The 20,959-nt window shown below is 56.1% G+C and overlaps 1 protein-coding gene across 2 annotated transcripts in view; it reads left to right on the plus strand.

Moving 5' to 3' along the window:
* Nucleotides 1-14,380: 14,380 nt before the first annotated feature.
* The window catches only part of LOC120225940 (toll interacting protein), a 17,494-nt gene continuing 10,915 nt past the window's right edge, over nt 14,381-20,959 (plus strand). For both annotated transcript variants that reach the window (XM_039224106.1, XM_039224107.1), the window contains exon 1: nt 14,381-14,520. In XM_039224106.1, the coding sequence (XP_039080037.1) occupies nt 14,488-14,520 (33 nt within the window). In that variant the 5' untranslated portion in view covers nt 14,381-14,487. The remainder of the gene's footprint in view (nt 14,521-20,959) is intronic.

The following is a 20,959-nucleotide window of genomic DNA, read 5'->3' on the forward strand; positions in this document are numbered from 1 at the left end:
ACACATGCAAATGCCACACATCTGCGTGCCTGTGTGCACTCATGTGTGCCAACGCAGCACACACCCACAGGCCCCCTTTGCACGCTCACCCATGTGTCCCTACACACGTTTATGTCTGTGTGCACACTCACGTGTGCACCGCCACGCCGACCCCACAGGTGTAGTGATGGGATGCCAGGGGCGGGGGCCGCCGACACCCCCAGGAACGGCCGGCTGAGAGGGACGATACCGCGCTGGCCGCCGTGGAACACACAGGGGGTGCTGGGGCCTTTGTAGGAACCGCTGAGTCCCCAGAGGCTCAGCCACGCGGGTGGCACACAACTTCCTCTTGGTGGCTAAGCAGCTGGCGGTCACCGAGGGGCCTCAGGGCAGGGACGGCTCCCAGCTGCCAGCCCGGGGCCGAGGCACTTAAAGAGAAGCCACAGGAGGATGCGGAGACAGAGGGCCGGGACGGGAACAGGTGAGGGACGGCGGGAGCCTCGGCTGTGGGTGGGCTCGGGAGGACGGACTCCCTGGCCCAGAAGGAGGGTCCAGAGGAAGGTCAACCACAGCAGGTGGGGAATGAGCATGTGGACATGAAAGAGAACCCCAGGAGGAGAGAGACACAGAGACAGAGAGAAAGAGAGGAGACAGAGAGACAAAGAGAGACAAAGACAGAGGGAGGCTGCCCCAGAGGACCCTCTGGAGCTGGACACTTGAGTCCAGAGGGGGCGGCGGGCTCTGGTGAGGAAGGTGCCTGGAAACCACAGACACCTTGTCTGCCCAGTGAACTGAGCCCACAGTAGTGAGGGCTGGGGGGCACCCATGTGGCACCTCCCTGCACAGCCACCCGTGTCCTCAGCGGGTCGTCTCTGCACACGGACACTGCCTGTCCCCCCCCCACACATCACCTCCCTGCAGGATGCTCCGTGTCCCCGTGGGTCGCTGCCAGAGGGCGCCACCGATCTGGGGGTAGTGCCTGGGAAGTGGAGGGTTCTCCAGGACACCGGCCCCGCGAAGGTGAAATGGAGAGAAGCCACATGGAGCAGGTGCTGGGAGCCGGGAGGGGACGGGGGCGGGAAGCTTAGAAAAGCAGGTGTCCAACCACTCGAGCGGGAGCCCCGAGGTCCCAGTGGGCCCTGTATCGCTGGGCGTCGCACCTGACGCAGACCACAGGGGTGGCCGGCGGGTCCCTTGTTCCCTGTCTTGCCTGCTTCTGGGGGCGCTCCTCCAAGTGAGGACAGACGGGGCACCACCGTATCTTTTTTTTTTTAAATTGTTCTAATGTTCATTTATTTTTGTGAGAGAGAGAGAGGCACTGAGTGTGAGCGGGGGAGGGGCAGAGGGAGAAGGAGACACAGACTCTGAAGCAGCTCCAGGCTCCGAGCTGTCCGCACAGAGCCCGACACGGGGCTCGAACCCACGAACTGTGAGATCATGACCTGAGCTGAAGTCGGCCGCTTAGCCGCCTGAGCCACCCAGGCGCCCATCACCGTATCTCTAAGCCATGTTATTAACACTTTCCCTAGCTCTTTCTGCATTCCTATACAATCAGCAAAGCAGTGAATCGAGGCCGGTTTCCGTGGTGTGAACCCTCCCATGGGCTCAGTGGGCACACGGACCCGGAGGGCACACTTACACCTGCATCTCAGGGCAGGCCCACCACGCCCGCTGCAGACGCGGGCAGCCCCCTCGGGCACACGGAAGGATCCTGCCCCATCTCTAGGAAGTGGTGACTGGCGAGTCTGAATTGGCTTTGTCCTTTGTCTTTGCTGTAATTTATTTAATTGGAAGTTTACAGACATTACTTTTTAACGGTGGCTGAGCTAATCAGAGGCTTGCTTGCTCAACCCCGGGAACGTTAGAGGTCAGATCTGCGAGCCTGTAGGAGCCATTTCAGCAGCGGCCGAAGTGGTAACTGGGCAGGACTGGGAAAAACACAACGGTGGGCCCCAAATGGAGCCGCTCATGCTACACCCCACGTACAGTTTGGCTCTCCCAGGAATGGAATCTGTCAACCGGAAGTCTCCACCAGCCACCTCCCCACCTGTTCCTGCGGCTTCCGCGGGTGGGTCTCAATGTGCACCGCGCCCGCAGCTCCTGTCTTATCCGCTAGATGGGACACGACCTGATTCGGGAAGTGTCAGATAAAGCCAGTAAGATCTGCAACAATCAGTCCATTGAAAGGCACTCTCGTGTTAGCGGTTGCGTGGTCCTCACAAGGAGAAAACTCAGGCACCATCGGGAAGAGCCTGTCTTCCTGAAGTCTGCCTGAGAGAGAAAATAAGGAGCAGGAGAGAGGGCTGGGAAGAGACCAGCATGGAGAAGCCGCCCTTTGGGTGCAGAGGAGGGGCTGGGGTCCGAACAAGGGGGCTGGGGTGGTGGGAGGTGAAGGTGGGGACAGGCTGGGAGTGAGGGCCTGGGGTGTGCATTCTGGGAGTGGGTGGGGAAGGAGCTGGGAGGGGGGCCAGCACTCACCAGCCAGGAAGGGACACACAGGAGATCCACGGGACAGAGCCACCCAGAAGGTTTGGCTCCATCTGGATGATATGTTAGAACATAAATAAAAGGGGCGCCTGGGTGGCTTAGTCGGTTAAGCATCCGACTTTGGCTTAGATCATGATCTCACGGTTCGTGGGTTTGAGCCCGGCGTCGGGCTCTGTGCTGACTGCCAGCTCAGAGCCCGGAGGCTATTTCAGATTCTGTATCTCCCTCTCTCTCTGACCCTCCCCTGCTCGCGCTGTCTCTCTCTCTCCTAGAAATAAATAAAACATTAAAAATTAAAAAAAAAAAAATAAATAAAAATGATGGGATGGCCGGCTGGCTTAGTAGGAAGAGCATATGACTCTTGATCTCAGGGTTGTGAGTTCAAGCCTCACGTTGGGTGTAGAGATTACATAAGTAAATAAGTAAATAAATAAATAAATACTTTTAAAACAAACATAAAAACATAAAACCCCAGCCTCTGTTACAACCCCGTGCTGTTCCCAGAGATTCTGTGACTTGAAACTTGCCCCTCCAAACATCTCTGAATTAGTTAACACTTCAAAAATTAACACCCAATGCTTTGCAAGGAGTTGCTATTTATAGGGATTTAGGAGTTAGCAGATTCTCTAGAAAGGCTATTCCCATGCAGCTATTTTGCCTGCTGACTCTGTCTCCTGTCCTTGATGGCTGGCTCGCATATCTTCCCGGGGCACACCCGCCCTACGCTGTCAGGGAAGGGAGAGCCGGGCCCCTGTGGGATCTGGTCATGCAGGACATCTCTCTTGTACAAACTCAACCCCCTCCCTCCCTCTTTGTGTGATCTTGGGCAAAGTGCTCAGATTCCCTGACCTCAGTTTCCCTGTTTTCCTGATCCTAGGTCCCAGGGAGCAGTTAAAGCTGCCCAGGATGTGAACGGAGCCTTAACACAGGAGGTAACATAGAGCAGGTCTTGATGGATGGATAGGAGTTTTCTAGGAAGCAGGTGGTGGACAGGGACTTGCAGGTGGGGGTGGGGATGGGGATCCAGGGGATGAACACAGAGAGATTTGGGCGTGTGGCGCACTCGGTTCCTTCCCACGGACCTCACCCTGTGTATCTCTCCATCTGGATTTTCATCTGTTCCCTTCAATATCCTGTGTGATCAACCGGTAATCTAGTAAGTAAACTGGTTTTCTGATCCTGGGGGCTGCACCAGCAAATGAATCGAACCCAAGGACAGTCATGGGAACCTCCGATTTCTGGCGGGTCGGTCAGAAGCACGGTGACAACATACAATGGGGGCCTTCTTGTGGGGCTGGGTCCTTGTTTGTGGGGCTGACGCTGTCTCCAGATAGACTGGGCCAGAATTAAATGGGATTTGTAGGACACCCAGCTGGTGCTTGGGGAGAGGGTGGGAACCAGGTGTTGTAATAACCAAGCAAAAGGAAAACGTGTCCACATAAAACCTCACAATGTCCACGGTGGTGTTATTCATAAAGGCAGCAAGCGGAAGGAATGGGTAAGGAAACGTCATCTCTGTGCAGGGAGTCACTGGCAGAGTCTGAAGTGCGAGTGAACGCCGGAGCTCAGGGCCCCCTGCACGCCCGTGTTCACCGTGCACGACTCACAACAGGGAAGAGGCAGAGGCAGCCCAAGTGTCCATAGACAGAGGAACGGAGAAGACCATCTGCACCCTGGACTGTCGCTCGGCCGTGAACAGGACGGACACTGCCTCCTGCTACGACGTGCCGGCACCTGGAGAACGTTGTATCATGGGAAAGAAGAAAATGTCTGGACGAAGCAAACCCACAGAGAGAAAGCAGGTTTGTGGCTGCCAGGGGCTGGGCCGGGGGCGACTGGGGGGGGTGTTCTGTGGGTCTAGGATGTGTGAACCGGGGGAGGGTCCTAGTGCACGTGGATAGGCTGGACCCTGTGAAGGCACCGCTAACTGACCCCTGGAATCTGCCGTCGCCTCCTCCCACCCCCGCCCGAAGCCAGGGCGGCGCTGCTCGGCCACGGGCTCCGCACCTCCCTGTGCGGTCGCCCTGCATCCTCGGGAGGGAGCCCGGCCTCCTCTTCCCGGGAAGAAGCAGGGACGGCGGTGGGGGCGTGCGGCCTGTCCGCGGGCCTTCGGGGGCTAAGCCTGGGCCCAGTCTGACCGCTGCCCGGGGGAGCCTCGCCTGCGCCCCGGTCTGCACACGCGGAGAGGCCTGGGGACCGGCCCGCAGGTCTGAGCGCTCTGAGAGTCTAGGGTGCGGCCGCCTCCCTCTTCCTGCCTCCTGCCAGGGTGCTGGGGCCACGGGGCGAGGGGCGGGGCCAGGGGCGGGGCCGGGGCGGGGCTGAGAGGGCGGGACCAATGGGGGCGAGGCGGGTGGGCGTGGGCTAGGAGGAAGGGGCGGTGGGCGGGGCCGAGGGGCGGGGCCAAGGAGGGCGCTTCAGGCTGGTCCTGCGGACGGGGCGTGGCAGCTTTCACCGCAGGAGAGCTTTATTGTTTTGAAGGCCCTGTTTGTGGTTTCTCACCTTTCTGGTCTTTCCCTGTCTTTCCTCTGGCCTGCCGTGACCAGCACCTGGAAGCACTGTGCTTCCTCCTGGTGGCGCTGGGCACACCCGCCTCCTGCGTGCGCGCGGGGGGAGCGTGGCGGGGCGTCGTCCCTTTCTGGGACCCTGGGCCACTCCCTCCCACAGAGAAGACACGCGTTCCGGCGCCTTGGGGAGGCTGACAGAAGGAGGTGCGGGACGCTCTCTGTGGCTCGTTCCGGGGTGAGGCCCCGGCTCTGGGAGCAGTGGAGTGACACCCACCTGCCGCCCGAGCCCTGTGGGAGCGCGTCGGTGCGGCGGGGACTAGGTTCCAGGCACCGCGTGCTGCTTCCCCGGTGGGAAGACAGCCAGGGCCCCCAGGCTCTCCCGCTGACGCGTGGCCAGGGACCCGCGTGCGGCACGGCTGGTCTGGGAAGGCGGGAGGAGCGCGGTTTCGCTGGCCGCGTGGGGGACGGAATAACCAGGACATGGAAGTATCAGCAATGATGGGAGGTGGGCGAGTGTTCTGGGGCCAAGGGACAAAGTCCTGAAGATGGAAAGGCTCGCACAACATTCACTGTCCCCCCCCCCCCCCCCCCCCCCCCTGTGTCCTCACCGGGCCGTCCCTCCGTGCGTGTCTGTGTACTGATCCCTCTTCTTACAAGGACCCCGGTCACACGGGGCCCCCCCCCCCCGTGACCACATTTTACCTCAATCACCCCTGTAAAGTCCCCATCTCCAGATATGGGCACATCCTAGGGTGCTAGGGGTCAGGACCCCAACATAGGAATCTGGGGCACCAGATGCACCAGTTTATCTATTCACAGGTTGACGGACATTTGGGTTGAGTCTTGTTGTAGATGCCGTGTAAGCATTCTTTGTAGAGATACGTGCCTTAGCTCCTCTTAGGGAAGGACCTAGGAGTGGGATCAAATGGTGGGAGTTTGCTCAGCCTTTCAAGAAACTGCTGAACCGCCTTACACAGTCACATCATCAGTGCCCCTCCCAGGCAAGCTCGGGAGTCCCGGCCAGCCCTCCGTACCCTCGCTGGAACTGGCAGGGTCAGTCTTTTCCTAACAGGTACATGGCGGCATCGCTCTGTGGGTTTAATTTGCACCTCTCCGACGTCTAGCATGCTGAAGGGCTTTTCACGTGCTTGCTTGCCATCCATATGCCTTCTTGGGTGAAGTATCTGTTCAAATGTTTTGCAAATTTTTGTTTGAGAGGGGGAGCATGTGCACAAGTGGGGGAAGGCCAGAGAAGGCGAGAGAGAATCTTTTAAAAAAATATTTATTTATTTTTGAGAGAGAGACAGAGTGCAAGCAGGAGAGGGGTAGAGACCGAAGGAGACACAGAATCTGATGCAGGCTCCAGGCTCCAAGGTGTCAGCACAGAGCCCAACATGAGGCTCCAACCCATGAACTGTGAGATCATGACCTGAGCTGAAGTCCAGAGTTGGATGCTCAACCGACTGAGACACCCAGGTGCCCCTGTTTTGCCCATATTTAATCATATTATTTTCTTTTTATTGGGTTAAAAAGTTCTTGATATATGCCAAATACAAATCTGTTATCAGATACATGATTTGCAAGTGTTTTCTCTTGGTTCATGGCTTGTCTTTTTATTTTATTTTTTTAAATGTATTATTTATTTCTGAGACAGAGAGGCAGTGTGAGCAGGGGAACGTCAAAGAGAGAGGGAGACACAGAATCTGAAACAGGCTCCAGGCTCTGAGCTAGCTGTCAGCACAGAGCCTGACGTGGGGCCTGAACCCACAAACCATGAGATCAGGACCTGAGCCGACATCGGACGCTTAACCAACTGAGCCACCCAGGTGCCCCGTCTTTTTATTTTCTTAACTTTGGAGAGCAAAGTTATTAAATCTAACAACATCCAATTACTCAGTGTTTTCTCTTATGCATTGGCCTTTGCCATTGTATCTAGGAAATCTTTACCTAGTTAGTGCAAGATCACAAAGGTCTTCTCCTGTTTTCATGAGGAAGATTTGTATTTTCACATTTACACATCGACCTATGATTCATTTTTAGTTCACTTTTTCTTTTTAATAAAGTTTTTTTTTAATGTTTTATTTATTTCTAGGAGAGAGAGTGAGAGAGCGTGAGCAGGGGAGGGTCAGAGAGAGAGGGAGTCACAGACCAAAAGAGGCTCCAGGCTCTGAGCTGGCAGTCAGCACAGAGCCCGACGCGGGGCTCGAACCCACGAACCGCGAGTACATGACCTAAGCAAAAGTCGGACGCTTAACCGACTAAGCCACCCAGGCGCCCCTTAGTTCACTTTTTCTAAATGGTGCCAGATATGGATTAAGGTTCATTGTTTTGCATAAAGATATTCCAGTTTTTGGGGCACCTGGGTGGCTCAGTCGGTTAGGCAACCGGCTTCGGCTCAGATCATGATCTCACAGTTCATGGGTTCGAGCCCCGCATCAGGCTCTGTGCTGACTGCCAGCCCAGAGCCTGGAGCCCGTTTCAGATTCTGTATCTCTCTCTCTCTGACCCTCCCCTGCTCATGCTGTCTCTGTCTCTCAAAAATAAATAAAACATTTTAAAAAGAGATATCCCAGTTTTTGAGGATATCTAGCACCATTTGAAAAAAGACTATCCTTTTTCCAATGATTTGCCTTGACGTTTTTGTGAAAAATTCCCGAACCAACGACAGGTTTCTGGTCTGGCATGTAAGGAGCTTAAGAGTCCCCGCTGCATCCCGACAACGTGGAAGAGCTGAACACATACACACCAGCAGCTCTCCTGAGGTCCCTCAGAGCAGTGAGGGCACAGGGCACAGCGCAGCTGCAGCACAGGCCAGCTGGCCAGGTGACCCACATGGGAGGTTCGAGTGCATGAGCCTGGGAGACGAGGCCCTGGGGCCAGTGGTCAGGGAGGAGGCCACCCCACTGCGGGGTCCCCACCAGGAGCTCCTGGGCCCCCACAGTGGATGCTGGGGAGGATCCTCTGTGGCGGGCAGGCCCCGGGCCAGCAGCAGGGAGTCCCCCAGGCCTGCCGGGCCCGCTCACAAGGCCACCGTCAGGGACACTAGTGAACCAAAGACTAACCGACGGCAGGAGGGGGCATGCTGGACTCCGGCCCCTGCAGGGGTGAGGAAGGCTGAGAAGCACCAGTGGAGGTGGAAGCCCAGGGGGCCTGCTCACTCAAGACTGACTCCCACTCGCTGCACCTAGAACGTGGCCGCTCTGGGCCTACACCTCACCCCCAGGCCGGGTCACAGGGCAGACACAGGGCGGCGGCGACAGATGCTGCAGAGCTACTGCGGCTATCAGAGCCAGGGGTTAAAACTACTGGGATTGGGCGCCCAGGGGCTCAGTCGGTTGAGTGTCTGACTTCGGCTCAGGTCATGATCTCACAGTTTGTGAGTCTGAGCCCCGCGTCGGGCTCTGTGCTGACAGCTCAGAGCCCGGAGCTGCTTGGGATTCTGTGTCTCCCCCCTCTCTGCCCCTCCCCAGCTCATGCTCTGTCTCTCTCTCTCAATAATAAATAAATGTTTAAAAAAATTTTTTTTGAACTAGTGGGACTAATACGCTCAGGGCTCCGACGGACACGGCCGACGGCGCAGGATCAGAGGGTCAAGGCGAGCAGGGGGAAGGCGGTCCTGAGAGAAGAGGCGGGAGGCGGGGGTCAACCACAGCGGGACGGACACGACGGCCGTCCTGGGTGCGGCCATCGGGAGATCGGACGTGGCCGACGGAAGGATCTCGGGGCTTGAGGACAACGGAAGAGAACCCCCCAAAACTGAAAATCAGAAAGGCTTCGCTCCCAAAGACTGAACAAAACTGAACAGGGTAGCCAAGGACCCGGGACCGCCACAGACATGCCCCACACGCGTCCCGGGACACCAGTTCTGTCTATGAATAAATGCTGGCTTTTTCACCTGGATCCCCCTTGTTTCTTTCTGTTCCCTGACTGGCCTGGCTTCCGCCTTCACACAAGGTGGAACAGAAGTGGCGAGAGTTGGCGCCCTCACCTGGTTCCGGGGCTTGCAGGAGAGGCCCAGGTCCCTGTCCTCAGTGCCTACTTGACAGACGGCCCTCACCATCGGAGGCACCCCCCTCCCACTCCCGTCTTCCAGAAAGTTAACATGTAGGATGGATTTGGGGTTTTGTCAGATGCTTTTTCTGACTACTCAGATGATCATCTGGCTTTTCCTTTCCAGTCTATGAATACAAGAAGGCACATTATAGCACGGTTTCCGGATGTGAAACCGCCCTGCATTCCTGGATAAATGCCACGTTGTCACAATGTATCATCCCTTCTACAAGTGCACCAGTTCAATTTGCTAAACATTTTGTTGAGAATTTTGCATCTTGGTCACAAGGGATGCTGGTCTGAGTTTTCCTCCGATGTCTCCGTCTGCTTTCAGTGCCAGCATGACGCTGGCCTCCCGGAATCAGCCGGGCAGCGTTTCCTCCTCTGTTTCTTGGAGGAGTTTGTGTGGCATTGAGATTATTCCTTTCTCAGATGTTCGTAGAATTCACCGGTGAAGCCATTTCGGTCTGGAATTTTCTTCATGGAAAGGCTTTTAACTTCTTTAATAAAGAACTGCTTGTGTTGGGTGGTCAGTTGGTCAAGCGTCCAACTTCGGCTCAGGTTGTGATCTCGCGGCTCGTGGGTTCGAGCCCCGCGTCGGGCTCTGTGCTGACAGCTCAGAGCCTGGAGCCTGTTTCAGATTCTGTGTCTCCCTCTCTCTCTGACCCTCCCCTGCTNGAGCCCCGCGTCGGGCTCTGTGCTGACAGCTCAGAGCCTGGAGCCTGTTTCAGATTCTGTGTCTCCCTCTCTCTCTGACCCTCCCCTGCTCACACACACACACTCTCTCTCTCAGAAATAAATAAAACATTTAAAAAAATAATTTAAAATAAGAACTGCTTGTGTTATGTTTTTTCTCTAGCGAGCTTTGATGATGTTTGTCTTTTAAGGATTTTTTCCATTATATTCTCTTTCATTTAACTCAAGTGAAGTCATTCACAACATTCCCTCATTATTCTTTTTTTAAATTGAAGCATAGTTGAGGCGCCTGGGGGGCTCAGTCGGTTAAGCGTCCGATTTCGGCTCAGGTCATGATCTCACGGTTCATGAGTTTGAGCCCCACGTCAGGCTCTGTGCTGACAGCTCAGAGCCTGGAGTCTGCTTGGGATTCTGTGTCTCCCTCTCTCTCTGCCCCTCCCCTGTACACGCTCTGTCTTCCTCTCTCTCTCACATATAAACATTTAAAAATAAATAAATAAAATAAGTAGAAGCATCGTTGACAGACAATAGTTTCAGATGCACAACATAGGGATCTGACACTTGTGTGTGATGCTGTCACCTCAGCAAAGTGCAGCTACCACCTGTCGCCACACACAGTTGGGACACTACTGTCTTTCCTGCGCCGTGTGTTACATCCGCACCCGTGGAAGCCATCAGACTGTGCTCTGTGTCTACGAGTCTATTTCCCTTCTGTTTTGTTAGTTCATTTGTTTTGCTTTTAGGTTCCACATAGAAATGGAATCATGTAGTGTTTGTCTTTCTCTGACTTCTTTCACTTAGCAGAGTACTCTCTGGGGGCATTCATATTGATGCAAATGGCAAGATCTCATCCTTAAAAACATTTTTTTTTAATGTTTGACCATTTTAGAGGGCTCCGTCTAAAGAGGGTCCAGGGCTCCCCCTTCTCCACATCCTCGCCAACACCTATTTCGTGTCCTTTTGATACTCGTCATTCTGACAGGTGTGAGGTGACGTCACTGTGTTTTGATTTGTGTGTCCCCGATGATAAGTGATGTTGAGCATCTTTTCATGTGTCTGCTGGAAGTGTTCCTTGCAAAAGTGTCTACTCAGGTCCTCTGCTCATTTTTCAGTTGGACTGTTTGTTTTGATGTTGACTTGTACGAACTCTTTATATATTTTAAACAGTAACCCCTTGTGGGATATATGATTTGCAAATATCGGCTCCCATTGAGTAGATTGCCTTTTCATTCTGCTGGTGGTTTTCCTTTGCTGTGCAGGGGCCTTGGCTCGACGTGGCCCTAACTGGTATTGTGTTTCTGTTGCCCTCGCCCAAGGAGACGTGTCTGAAAAAATATTGCTGGGACTGACGTCCAAGAGTTCCTTCCTCTGTTTTCTTTTAGGAATTCTTTGGTTTCAGGTTTTACGTTTAAGCCTTTAATCCATTTTGGACTTTTTTTTGGGGGGGGCGCGGAGTAAGACTATGGTCCAGTTTCGTTCTTTTGCCTGCGGCTCCGGTGTCCCAGCCCCTTTATTAAACAGACTGTCCTCTCCCCGTTGGGCATGACTGCCTCCCTGTCGTAGGTTCAGAAACCCTATAAGTGTGCGGTTTTACTTCCGGGCTCTTGGTTCTGTTCCACGGGTCTCTGTGTCCGGTTTTGCGCCAGCACCACACTGTGTGGACAACTATAGGTTTGTAGTGCGGTTTATCCCACTTTGTTCTTTCTCAAGATTGCTTTGGCCCTTTATTATTCTTTTGGTATCTGTAGGACTTGTACTGATGCCAGCTTTCTCGTTCCTGGTTTTGGTAATTTGTGTCTTCTCTCTCTTTCTTCCCTTATCAGTCCGCCCAGAGGTTTATCAATTTTATTGGTGTTCTAAAAAAAAAAAAAAGCTTTTGTTCTTGATTTTCTCTACGGTCTTTCTGTTTTCTGTGCCATTGATTTAATGACTTTATTTTTTCCCTGTTTCCTGCTTCTTAGAATTTAATTTGCTCTTCTTTTTCTCGTGTCTAAAGATGAAAGCTGATGTCAGTGATTTCAGACTTTCTTCTCTAATGTAGGCAGGGTTTCCCCCATATGCCGCGTTAGCCATATCCCACAAAACATATTGTGTTGTTTTTCACCTTCACTCAGTTCCAAATATTACCCTTACTTTTAATTTCTTCTTTGATACCTGGGCTATTTAGTTTCCAGGTATTTAGGGGGATTTTCTAGATATATTTTTATTAATGATTTCTAATTTAATTCTCGTTCGGTCCAAGAATATCATTTGTGTGATTTGAATCTTAGACTGCTTTCTGGCTTAAAATATGGTCTATGTTGCTAAGTGTTCAGTGAGCACTTAAAAATTTGTGTTTTTACCATTGTTGCAGTTTTTTGTAAATGTCCATCAGATCAGGCTGTTTGACCGTGTTGTTTGGGTCCTTTGCACTCTTACCAAGTTCCCATCCAGCCTGCGAAACATTGGAGGGAGGGTGTGGGGCCCCCAGCTCTCCCTGTGGTCTGTCCATCATGCTTTGCTCTAAGTGTTCTGATGCCCTATAACTGGATGTATAAACTCATAGGATCTTTATATCCTCTGGTTATGTTTGTCCCTTAGTCATTTAAAAGCGATCAACTTTATCCCCAGAGGTGTTAAGGCAGACCCTGCTGAGTGGTCCACTCGGTGTTCTGTCAGTCATGTGAGTTTTTGCTCTGACTGGTGGGAATAGGAACTGGTCCGGACTCCAGGGGTTTGGTAGTGGGGCTCGTGGCTCTTTCCCCAGCCTTGGGCAGCTTTACCCCATGTGTTTGCTGATCTGTCCTCAGCTAAAGGCTGGTGGGGAGGGGGGTGGGGCAGGTTCTCTGTAGACACAGCCGCTCTTACAATTTGAGGGAGAATTGACAGCTCTCTGATGCTGAGCATTTCTATCCATATGCAATATGGTATATACTTCTTAAGGTATTTAGGTATTCTTTAATATCTCTCAATGAAGTCTTACAACTTTTCCTTAACAATCTTTAAAAGGTTTTATTTCTAAGTCAAAACTCCATCCTCTAGTTAGTGCTGATATTTAGATGCATGTATAGGACAGTCCCTACCTTTCTCTGATTTTTGTGCTCCAGGAAGTTGACCTCTACAGGTTGGGTTAACGGGAGGCACCAGGAGATGAGTGTGGAGGGAGCTGAGGAACTCAGAGGATTTATTTCCCCAGACCCCCTCCCCCAGGCCTGGGGTTCAGAGGGCTTCATTCCTTCCACCAAGGAAGTCTCTTTCCCTGCTTACAGCTCCCTCACCATGACTCACTCCTTCACTTAACTCTGCCCCTCTTTTGTAATTAGTTCATTTATTAAAATCCCTCCAATTATCTTTCTGAGCATGCCATCTGTTTCTTGCTGGGACCCTGACTGATACAGTAATTGCTACCAGAAGTGGCCCTAGAAAACAGACTCTCAACATGGGATTCTAGGATTGAGTTGATCATCCATTTGATGAGCACATGGATAAAATCCCTGCCAGGGGGAACTTGAGCGCTGGGGATATGGGTCATGCACTGGCACCCCAGTTCCTCAAATTCTCACCAGAGGAGCCACAGGACAGAGTGCAAGCGGCGGGTGCACAGATGGGTAGTCCAGCGGTGATCGACTGCCTGCCAGTTGGTCTGGCATATGTGGTGACCACACAGACCATGCAGTGGGCCAGCCCCTTGTGACAGCGGGGAGTGTGCACAGAAGGAAAGGACACTCCAGGTTGTAAGTGTAGCAAGTTGGGATGATTACTGGCTACAGCTAAGAACACCACGGAGGCCTGCGTTCCTGCAGGTGATGATGCGGAACGTTTGAGGAAGCGGGTTTCTGCTCCGGTTTTGATGCGGTCAGGGGGCTGGGGTAATTCTATGGTCGGGCTTCTCGTCTGTACTGAGACCAGAGGAGGCTAGAGCGCCGCAGCGGATCCCCGTAGCGGACGCGGGGAGGGGCGGGAAGGGGCTGGGGGCGGGGGCGCAGAGAAGAAGAGGCGATGGGGAGAGGGGAGCCAGGGAACGACGGGGTCGGGGGCAAGGGGAAGGCCGGGTGCATGGAGCAGCGGGGAAGCGGCGCTGGGGAGGCACGGGAAGGGGGAGGGAGACAGTCGTGGCCCCGAGGGCGCCGGCCGTAGCCTTGCCGCGCCGCGCCCGGTGGTAGTGAGTGGCCGCGCGATCGTCGCGGCCCGTGGGCCGGCCCTCGCGCGACATCGGGCCCCGCGACAGGATCTACGAGACCCGCCGCGCCCCAACCGCTCCCTCGGCCCGCCCCCTCCCCGCGCCCACACATCGGCGTGTAAGAGCTTCCCCGCCCCGAGGATTTGGGGCCACTGCACGGCTACACGGTCGCTTTGCCTTCGCTCCGCTCGGAGGCTCGGAGGCGGAGAGGCCGGGGGCCACCCGCCCCAGCCCCTGGCCGCCCCTCGGCTCCACGGGCGCAGCACCGTGCTCCCTGCCAGGCCTCCGCCAGCCACGTGACCGGCGCGGCCGGCTGGCGGCAGGAGCATTCGCCCAGCTCAGGAGCCGTTTCGCGGGGCGGCGGCCGGGAGAGATTGACTGCGCCGGCGCGCGCCGGGAGCGCGCGTGCGTGCGTGCGTGCGTGCGTGAGGCGCCGGAAGGGGTGGGGCGGACACGGCGCCTGCGCAGTAGGCGGTGCGGGGGCGGGGCCGGCCGTCAGCTGACTGAGGCGGCGGCGGCCTCTCGGGGACAGCAGTCGGCGTCGCAAGCTCCGGCGCCGAGGGTTGCGGGCGCGTCCGCTCCCGGTGGGCGAGGCGGAGGCAGCGTAGCACCATGGCGACCACCGTCAGCACGCAGCGCGGTCCGGTGAGGCTCTGGGCGGGGGACGGGGAGCGGCAGGCTCCGGAGGCTCCGGGAGGGCCCGACGACGGGCTCCGGGCGGGGTGGCAGCGCGGCGGGGCCGGCCCGGGACGGGAGAGGCCCCGCGCCCCGGGCGGAGGAGGCCCCTCGCACCCTCAGTGGGTTCCTTGGACGGGGGAGGCCGCTTGCACCCTGAGTGGGTCCCCCTGACGGAGAAGGTCTCCCGCACCCCCACTGGGTACCACCCCGCACGCGGGGGGGAGGAGGTCCCTCGCACCTCGGATGGTCGTCACGTGGAGGAGCCCCCCCAGACCGGCTCTGTGGAGGGGCTTCCTGAACCGCAGATAGTTCCTGCGCTTCCCACAGGCAGAGTGAGGTCCACAGGCCCCGCTGCCTCCAGGCTCAGAGGCCACTTTTCAAACCCTGTTTTTTCTTTTGCAAATGAGAGGTTGGGGACCGAGGACCTGGGAGGGCCTTTCCCAGTTCTCCTTCTGAGGGCTCCCGTCTGGTCCCCAAAGCTCGCTGTGCTGTTGCCGGTGAGCAAGTGTAGACTGGCTCTGGATGGCTCCAGGGGGAGGTGGCCTCCCAGCTGCTCGTTCAGACCGCGTTGGGGCGGGTTGTCACAAACCGGGAGGTTTCTATCAACATGGACAGCAGATGACCGTGCTGGCCCTTTTGAGTAGGAAGAAGGTTCCTCTGGCGTGATACCTGCACGTACTTCCACTCGAAGTCCGCTCCTGCGTGCAGGCGCCCACTCAGCAGGCTTCTCATGATTAAGGCAGGACGTGGATGGATCCCGTTTGTGCAGATGAGGGGAGGATCTTTTCAGAACGATGTTCCCCAGTTTGAAAGGAAAACCATGTTTTGTTAGAAGCCGGCTTGAAGTCCAGATGCCCCTTCTGAGAGCTTCGACTTGGAGCTGACGCCCTCTTGTTATCAGACCCCAGCGTCCTGAGTCAGTGGGGGGTTCTGGACTCCTCCTTGCCGTGTGTCCATGTCTCCGGCCTCACAGTGGCTTACAGCGGGCTCACGGCCAGCAGTGTCCCATTTTATGCAACTGGCTGATCAGAGAAGCAAGGGAACCGGATCAGCGGCTCCTCTCTGTCTTCCCCCGCCCCCGCCCAGGAGCAGTGGGCTGAACGGTCCTGCCGGAGAGCCCTGTTGTGGCCTGTCGTGTGTGCTCAGCCTCCTGGGGGCTCCGTTGCCTCCTGGCGACTTGTGCGGAACTTTGGTGGTGGCGTGAGGCTCAGTAAACACATGCGGAGCTGGGCTCGGTGTCTGGTGCCGAGGGAGCACTCCGGGAAGGTGAGCTCATCCTGGTGCCGAGGGAGCCCTCAGCTCTGTGACGGCGCGCAGCAGAAGCCCCGTACGCCCCGCAGTGAGCGAGTAGGAGCGTCAGCGCTCACACGTGTGGGGTCTCTGCCCTCCCAGGGCTCCTGCTCTCACTTTCCGTGTGTATGCTATTTCCTGGCACGTGTGACACTTGTGTGGCCTACATCCGCGTATGGGTGCTGCACGTAGCTCGTCCACGAGCAGTAACATCAGGTCTGGGCCAGAGCTGCTGGGGGGGCGTCATCAGGGGCTGGGGCCTGAGTGCCAGTGACACACCCAGCGGTGACATTGCTCACGATGTTTGGGGCAGCATGGTGCAGCGAAGGCCAGGTGTCCCACCATCCGGCTGTTCCGGCACAGGATCATAGGCGCTCAGACGAGCCACGCGCTCAGGGCTGTGGGTCTGTCCCAGCTGGGGCCGAGTTGGGTAGGGTTCTTGTGGGAGCTGCCACCTGCCCTGACACCCGAGGGCCTGGGGCTGGAAAGCAGGCAGGCCTGGAGGGAGAGAGGGTGGGCGTCTGCGCCAGTGAGGGCAGCAGCACCGCCAAGGTGCTCTTCCAGACAAAAGTCCTGTGGGCAGCAGAGGGGTCTGGTGCTCGAGTTTCCTCCGGTTGCTACAGTGCCAGTCTCTGTGCACAGCTGGTGTGCCTGGCACCTGGCCCTGCTTGCAAGGGCCGCGCGCAGTTGTTAAGAGTCTGGGGGTCCTCCTCCTGTGGCTGGGGGGCGCTGACCTGATCGAGCCCCACTCCCTGTGGGTGCCGGGTCTGTGGAGGAACGCGCAGGTGCTGGGCCATGAACAGAAGGAAGCTGCCATCCCAGCTGGTGGTGGCGAAGCTGGCGTTCGGCAGTGCTGGGGGCCTGGGTCCTGAGCGTTAGCCCTGTGCCAGTGGGCGCCATCCCTGCACACCGCACCGGTGCTCCAGGGCGCCCGAGCCTGGCCACATGCTCAGGGTGTACGCTGAAGTCCCACCACCGCCTCCCACAGAGTCCTCGAGAACCTGAAGTCCCTGGGGAGTCTGCCTGGGGGGTGGGGCTCCTGTGTCCTTGCTCAGGGAAGCCCGAGGGGTGGGGCGGGGCCGGGACAGTGCAGGGTTAGCTGCAGCGGGGGGCTCCTGCTCTGCCTTGTCCCTTCTGCGGGGCTGAGAGGGGTCTTTGGCGTTCATCTCTCCAGGCTAGTTTCTTCCTGGAGCCTCCGCTGAGCGATGCCCCTGACCCGCGCTGTTTGCCCCGCTGTTAACAATGCTAGTATTCTTGTAACGAGGACCGTTTTCTGTCCAGGGTTTCCATCTAGTTCACTTTTCAGACTTTTCAGAAGCCCCTGATGGGCCCCCTGCCTTGTCAGAACTCAGGGGGGTTCACTCAGTGGTGCCGTCAGCTCATGGGGACAGGGATGGGGGGATGGGGATCAAGGCTCAGTCAGGCAGCATAAGCTTTTCTGGGCTCGCTCGTGGATGTGTGGGTGGACCCCACGGAGTTCAGGCTGATGGGGCCCTGGCTGAGGACGACCCCTGGTCGTCCTTCTAGAGGGGCTGATCAGTGAGCAGGTTTGGGCCGAGCGCACGGCCCTCCCCTTCATTGCGCCTTTTCCCTCCTGATCCAAGCGGGTCTGCTGGGTGACGCGCCGGTGACCTGACACCCTCCAGGTCCTCATCAGCCTTACTGATAATGATTGTTTCTGGAAGGTAACGTAATAAGAACATTCTCACTTACACGTAAGTGAAAATATGTGGATATGTAAATACAAGGCTCCATTCTTTCTCTGGAACTTCTGGGATTCGCAGGGAAGAGTGGTTTTCTCTTTAGGCTTTTGCTCGGTGTTTCTCTCCGCGCGTGCCATGGCCATTCGAGGGCCTCGCGCTCATGCCGTCGGCTGTGACCTGCCCTCTCCTGCTCCGGTGGACCGACCTCGCCCTGCCAGCCCCTCCCCGCTGGCCCGGGTCCTGCGGCTGCTGCCCTGGCCCCGGGTCGGTGCAGATCACATCTTGCTGGGGCGCGGTGACCTTCCTGGCTGCACAGAGCCTTTCGTACTTGGTCTGATGCTAGCGCGGGAGTGTTTGCCTTACGGGATTTTGGTTTTGCTTTTCATTTTTTGACTTGACATCTTCCTGCACATTTATGCTCAACATTGGTTTATCATCAACAGTGAATAGGTTTTGAGAGTCAAATCTAAAGAGTGTCTTTGTATTTTAAGAGGAACACATTAAATACTTTCACGTAGTTGTACGCACACGTTTCTCTCAGATGTTTTCCTTTGCACTTACGCCTGTCCAGTTTTGTTTCTTTTTCTCTCCTTTTGGGTTGGTTAAATACAGTTTTTTAAATTAAAATTTTTCCTCTCTTTTGGCCTGGAAGGACATGTATTTTTACTCCCTTTGTGGTTATCGTAGAACCCTGACTTGCCCGGGTCTGAGGTCAGTCGTTACATGCACCTGTCTCCTGATCAGGATGTGGCCCCAAGGGGCATCTCCCCACCTGGGGTGCGGTTCTGTCACATGTGCTGCCGCTGCCTCCTCTTCCTGTTCCTCAGACCTTTGGGCCACTTTGCTTTGCCATCCCGCCCGTCTTTGAGGATTCCCTCCGGCGGCAGGCTCTCCCAGGTACTGTCTGAAGCGCCCCTCCTCCTGCCTGTGCAGGGCTCTGGCCTGACTGTCGCCCGAGTCCGCACGCACCATCCTTCCCCTGGCATCGCCCCGTGCCCCACCCCCAGCCATTTCCTGGGTCGGCGCTGTGGCCTGGAGGTCTCAGTCCCTTCCCCGAGCGACACTCGGCTCTCTGATTGCCGGCCAGTTGCCTGGCATCTCTGCGCCTTGAACATGGCCCAGCCTGTGGAAGTTCCTGAACGTGTGAGCTGCTGGCTTCCTGTGAATTCGTTTCCATTTCTTGAGGAACCCAGCTTTTCCCCACGGCCGTCTGTGCCCTTTCATGTGCACCGTTTACTGTCCTCCACGCCTCTCACCGCTCTGTCCTGACGCCGCGGGACCACGGGGGGCCAGGCACGCTGCTTGTGCAGGACTGTGGACCCCGGGAAGGCAGCTGCATGAGCTGAGGGCAGGAGGCCCCTGGAGGCCACCCGAGCTTTGGGGGACTGGCACGGGGTGCTCTGAGCAGGGGCGCAGCAGCAGTGCGGCTCAGGCGTGCAGTGGCTCCCCGGGTGGGTTCTCAGGCCCTCCGGAAACGGCCATCGCCTGTGAGCCAGTGACAGCAGCCTCCCCCTGCGCAGAGGCCATTGTCTCCGCCTGGAATTTCCTTCTACCTCCTCTTTTCTTATTTTTAAATTGTTTTTAAAGGTTTATTTATTTATTTTGGGAGAGGGGAAAGTGAAGGGACAGAGAGAATTCCAAGTTGGCTCCGCACTGTCAGCACAGAGCCTGATGTGAGGCTTGAACCTTGAACCACGAGATCATGACCTGAGCTAAAATCAAGAGTCGGATGCTGAACCGGCTGAGCCACCCAGGCGCCCCTCCTCCTCTTTTCTGTGTGTCCTCACTCCCTTGGGGACCTTGCTTTGGGTCCCCAACACCACAGTGGCTCCCTGTCTCCTCTTAGGTCTCCTTCCTAAACTCCGATCTGTGTGTCCTGCGTTCCTTGCCTTCTCTCTGGAATGTTCCAGACAGTGCCAGGAAGCCTCTGCTTCCGTCACACCCTCCCCTGCAACCCCTTCCCTACAATCCCATCTGGAAGTGGCTCCGCCCTGCACGGCACTCAAGGCTGGAACATTGGGATGACCTCCCCTCCCCTCTGTCCCCTTGGGTAGTCCTGCCACTGTGTCTTCAGAGCACACAGAATCTACTTCTCCGCCCCTGTGCCACCACACACCACCACCCTTGTCCAGCCGGCCCACCTGCCGTCACGCCCTGCGGTTGGGTGCCAGGCAGAGGAGCTCGCTGAGACACACGGCACGCCCGGCTCCCTGGCTGCCTGGGCTCCCTCCCATGGGACACTGGGGCCAGCATCTCGGCCCCTGTGCAGCGGGGACTCGGTCAGCAGCCAGGCTGGGGGTCAGAGCCACGCCCCCTGCAGTCACTTGGGGGGACAGTCCATTTTTCCTGGGCCAGACCATAGGGCATGCTGGACATGCAGCTCCCTGAATCTGGTGGCAGGTGTGCCCTGCAGGACAGGTCCTGAGATGGCAGGGAGGCTCCGGGGCCCCTGGCTTGCCAGACACCATCCCGAGGGATGGGGCTCCTCGTCCCATGAGCACCTGACTTCACCGCCAAGGCCCTTGGCACCCCTACAGTTATGTGCCATCTGGTCACGTTCTTCCGTCCCCTTCAGCCACAGTTCCAGTCATGAGTGATGTGGAACAAGACCCATGTGATGAGCCAGTCACCACGGAGGCATTTGTGTGGGGACACCTCTCTGGGCTGTGGTGGGGGGTCCAGAGCCTCAAGCACGTCCTCACAGCCGATGCCAGACGCCAGAGGGTGAAGAAGGAACTGAAGGCCTCAGCATGGCTGATGGCCCGCAGGTCATGCCACGGTTTTGTTGGGTGCCACGTTGCCATGGACTCGGCAGAGGACGCAGGTGCTGTCTCATTGCGGCCCCTCTCGTGAAAGTTAAAAGTTCACTAAAAACTTTCTGGATGTTTTAATTTTCCTGGAAAAGTAACAGTTGAATGAATTTTTAAATTCTTGAGTATATCGGTACTACATTTACATAAATTGCTAAGGAGTATGCGTAATTTGACACGAGTAAATAAGTTATGTTAAAGGTTGCTCAGCGAATATGTATACTGAGTTAAGTGTCAATGGCTTTTCAGTTTTTACTCTAACTTGTAACGTAAAAACTTGAGTTTTTCTTAACCTTGGACCAACTAACTGTATGTAGGGCACGAGTGGGCGCGCGGGTCAGGAACCCAGAGACAGTCGGTCTGCAGCCCGAGAACTTGACGAGGGGCGGCGAGCGAACATGGTTTGGAGGTGCTCCGTGGGAGAGCGCCTGCCCCAGGCCTGGTCTGGGCCTCCGTGTGCTCTGCTTGTAAACGTGAGCCAAGTTATGTTTTCCGATGTGACCCAGTGTTTATCTTGTAGCAGGAGCGATCGTTCTCTTTTCTCTCGTCTTTTTTTTTTTAAATGTTTTTTTTTTTTTTTTTTTTTTTTTTTTTTTTTTTTTT

The sequence above is a fragment of the Hyaena hyaena genome, unplaced genomic scaffold, assembly GCF_003009895.1.
Source record: "Hyaena hyaena isolate Hyena2069 unplaced genomic scaffold, ASM300989v1 scaffold_1528, whole genome shotgun sequence".
NCBI classification, from domain to species: Eukaryota; Metazoa; Chordata; class Mammalia; order Carnivora; family Hyaenidae; genus Hyaena; species Hyaena hyaena.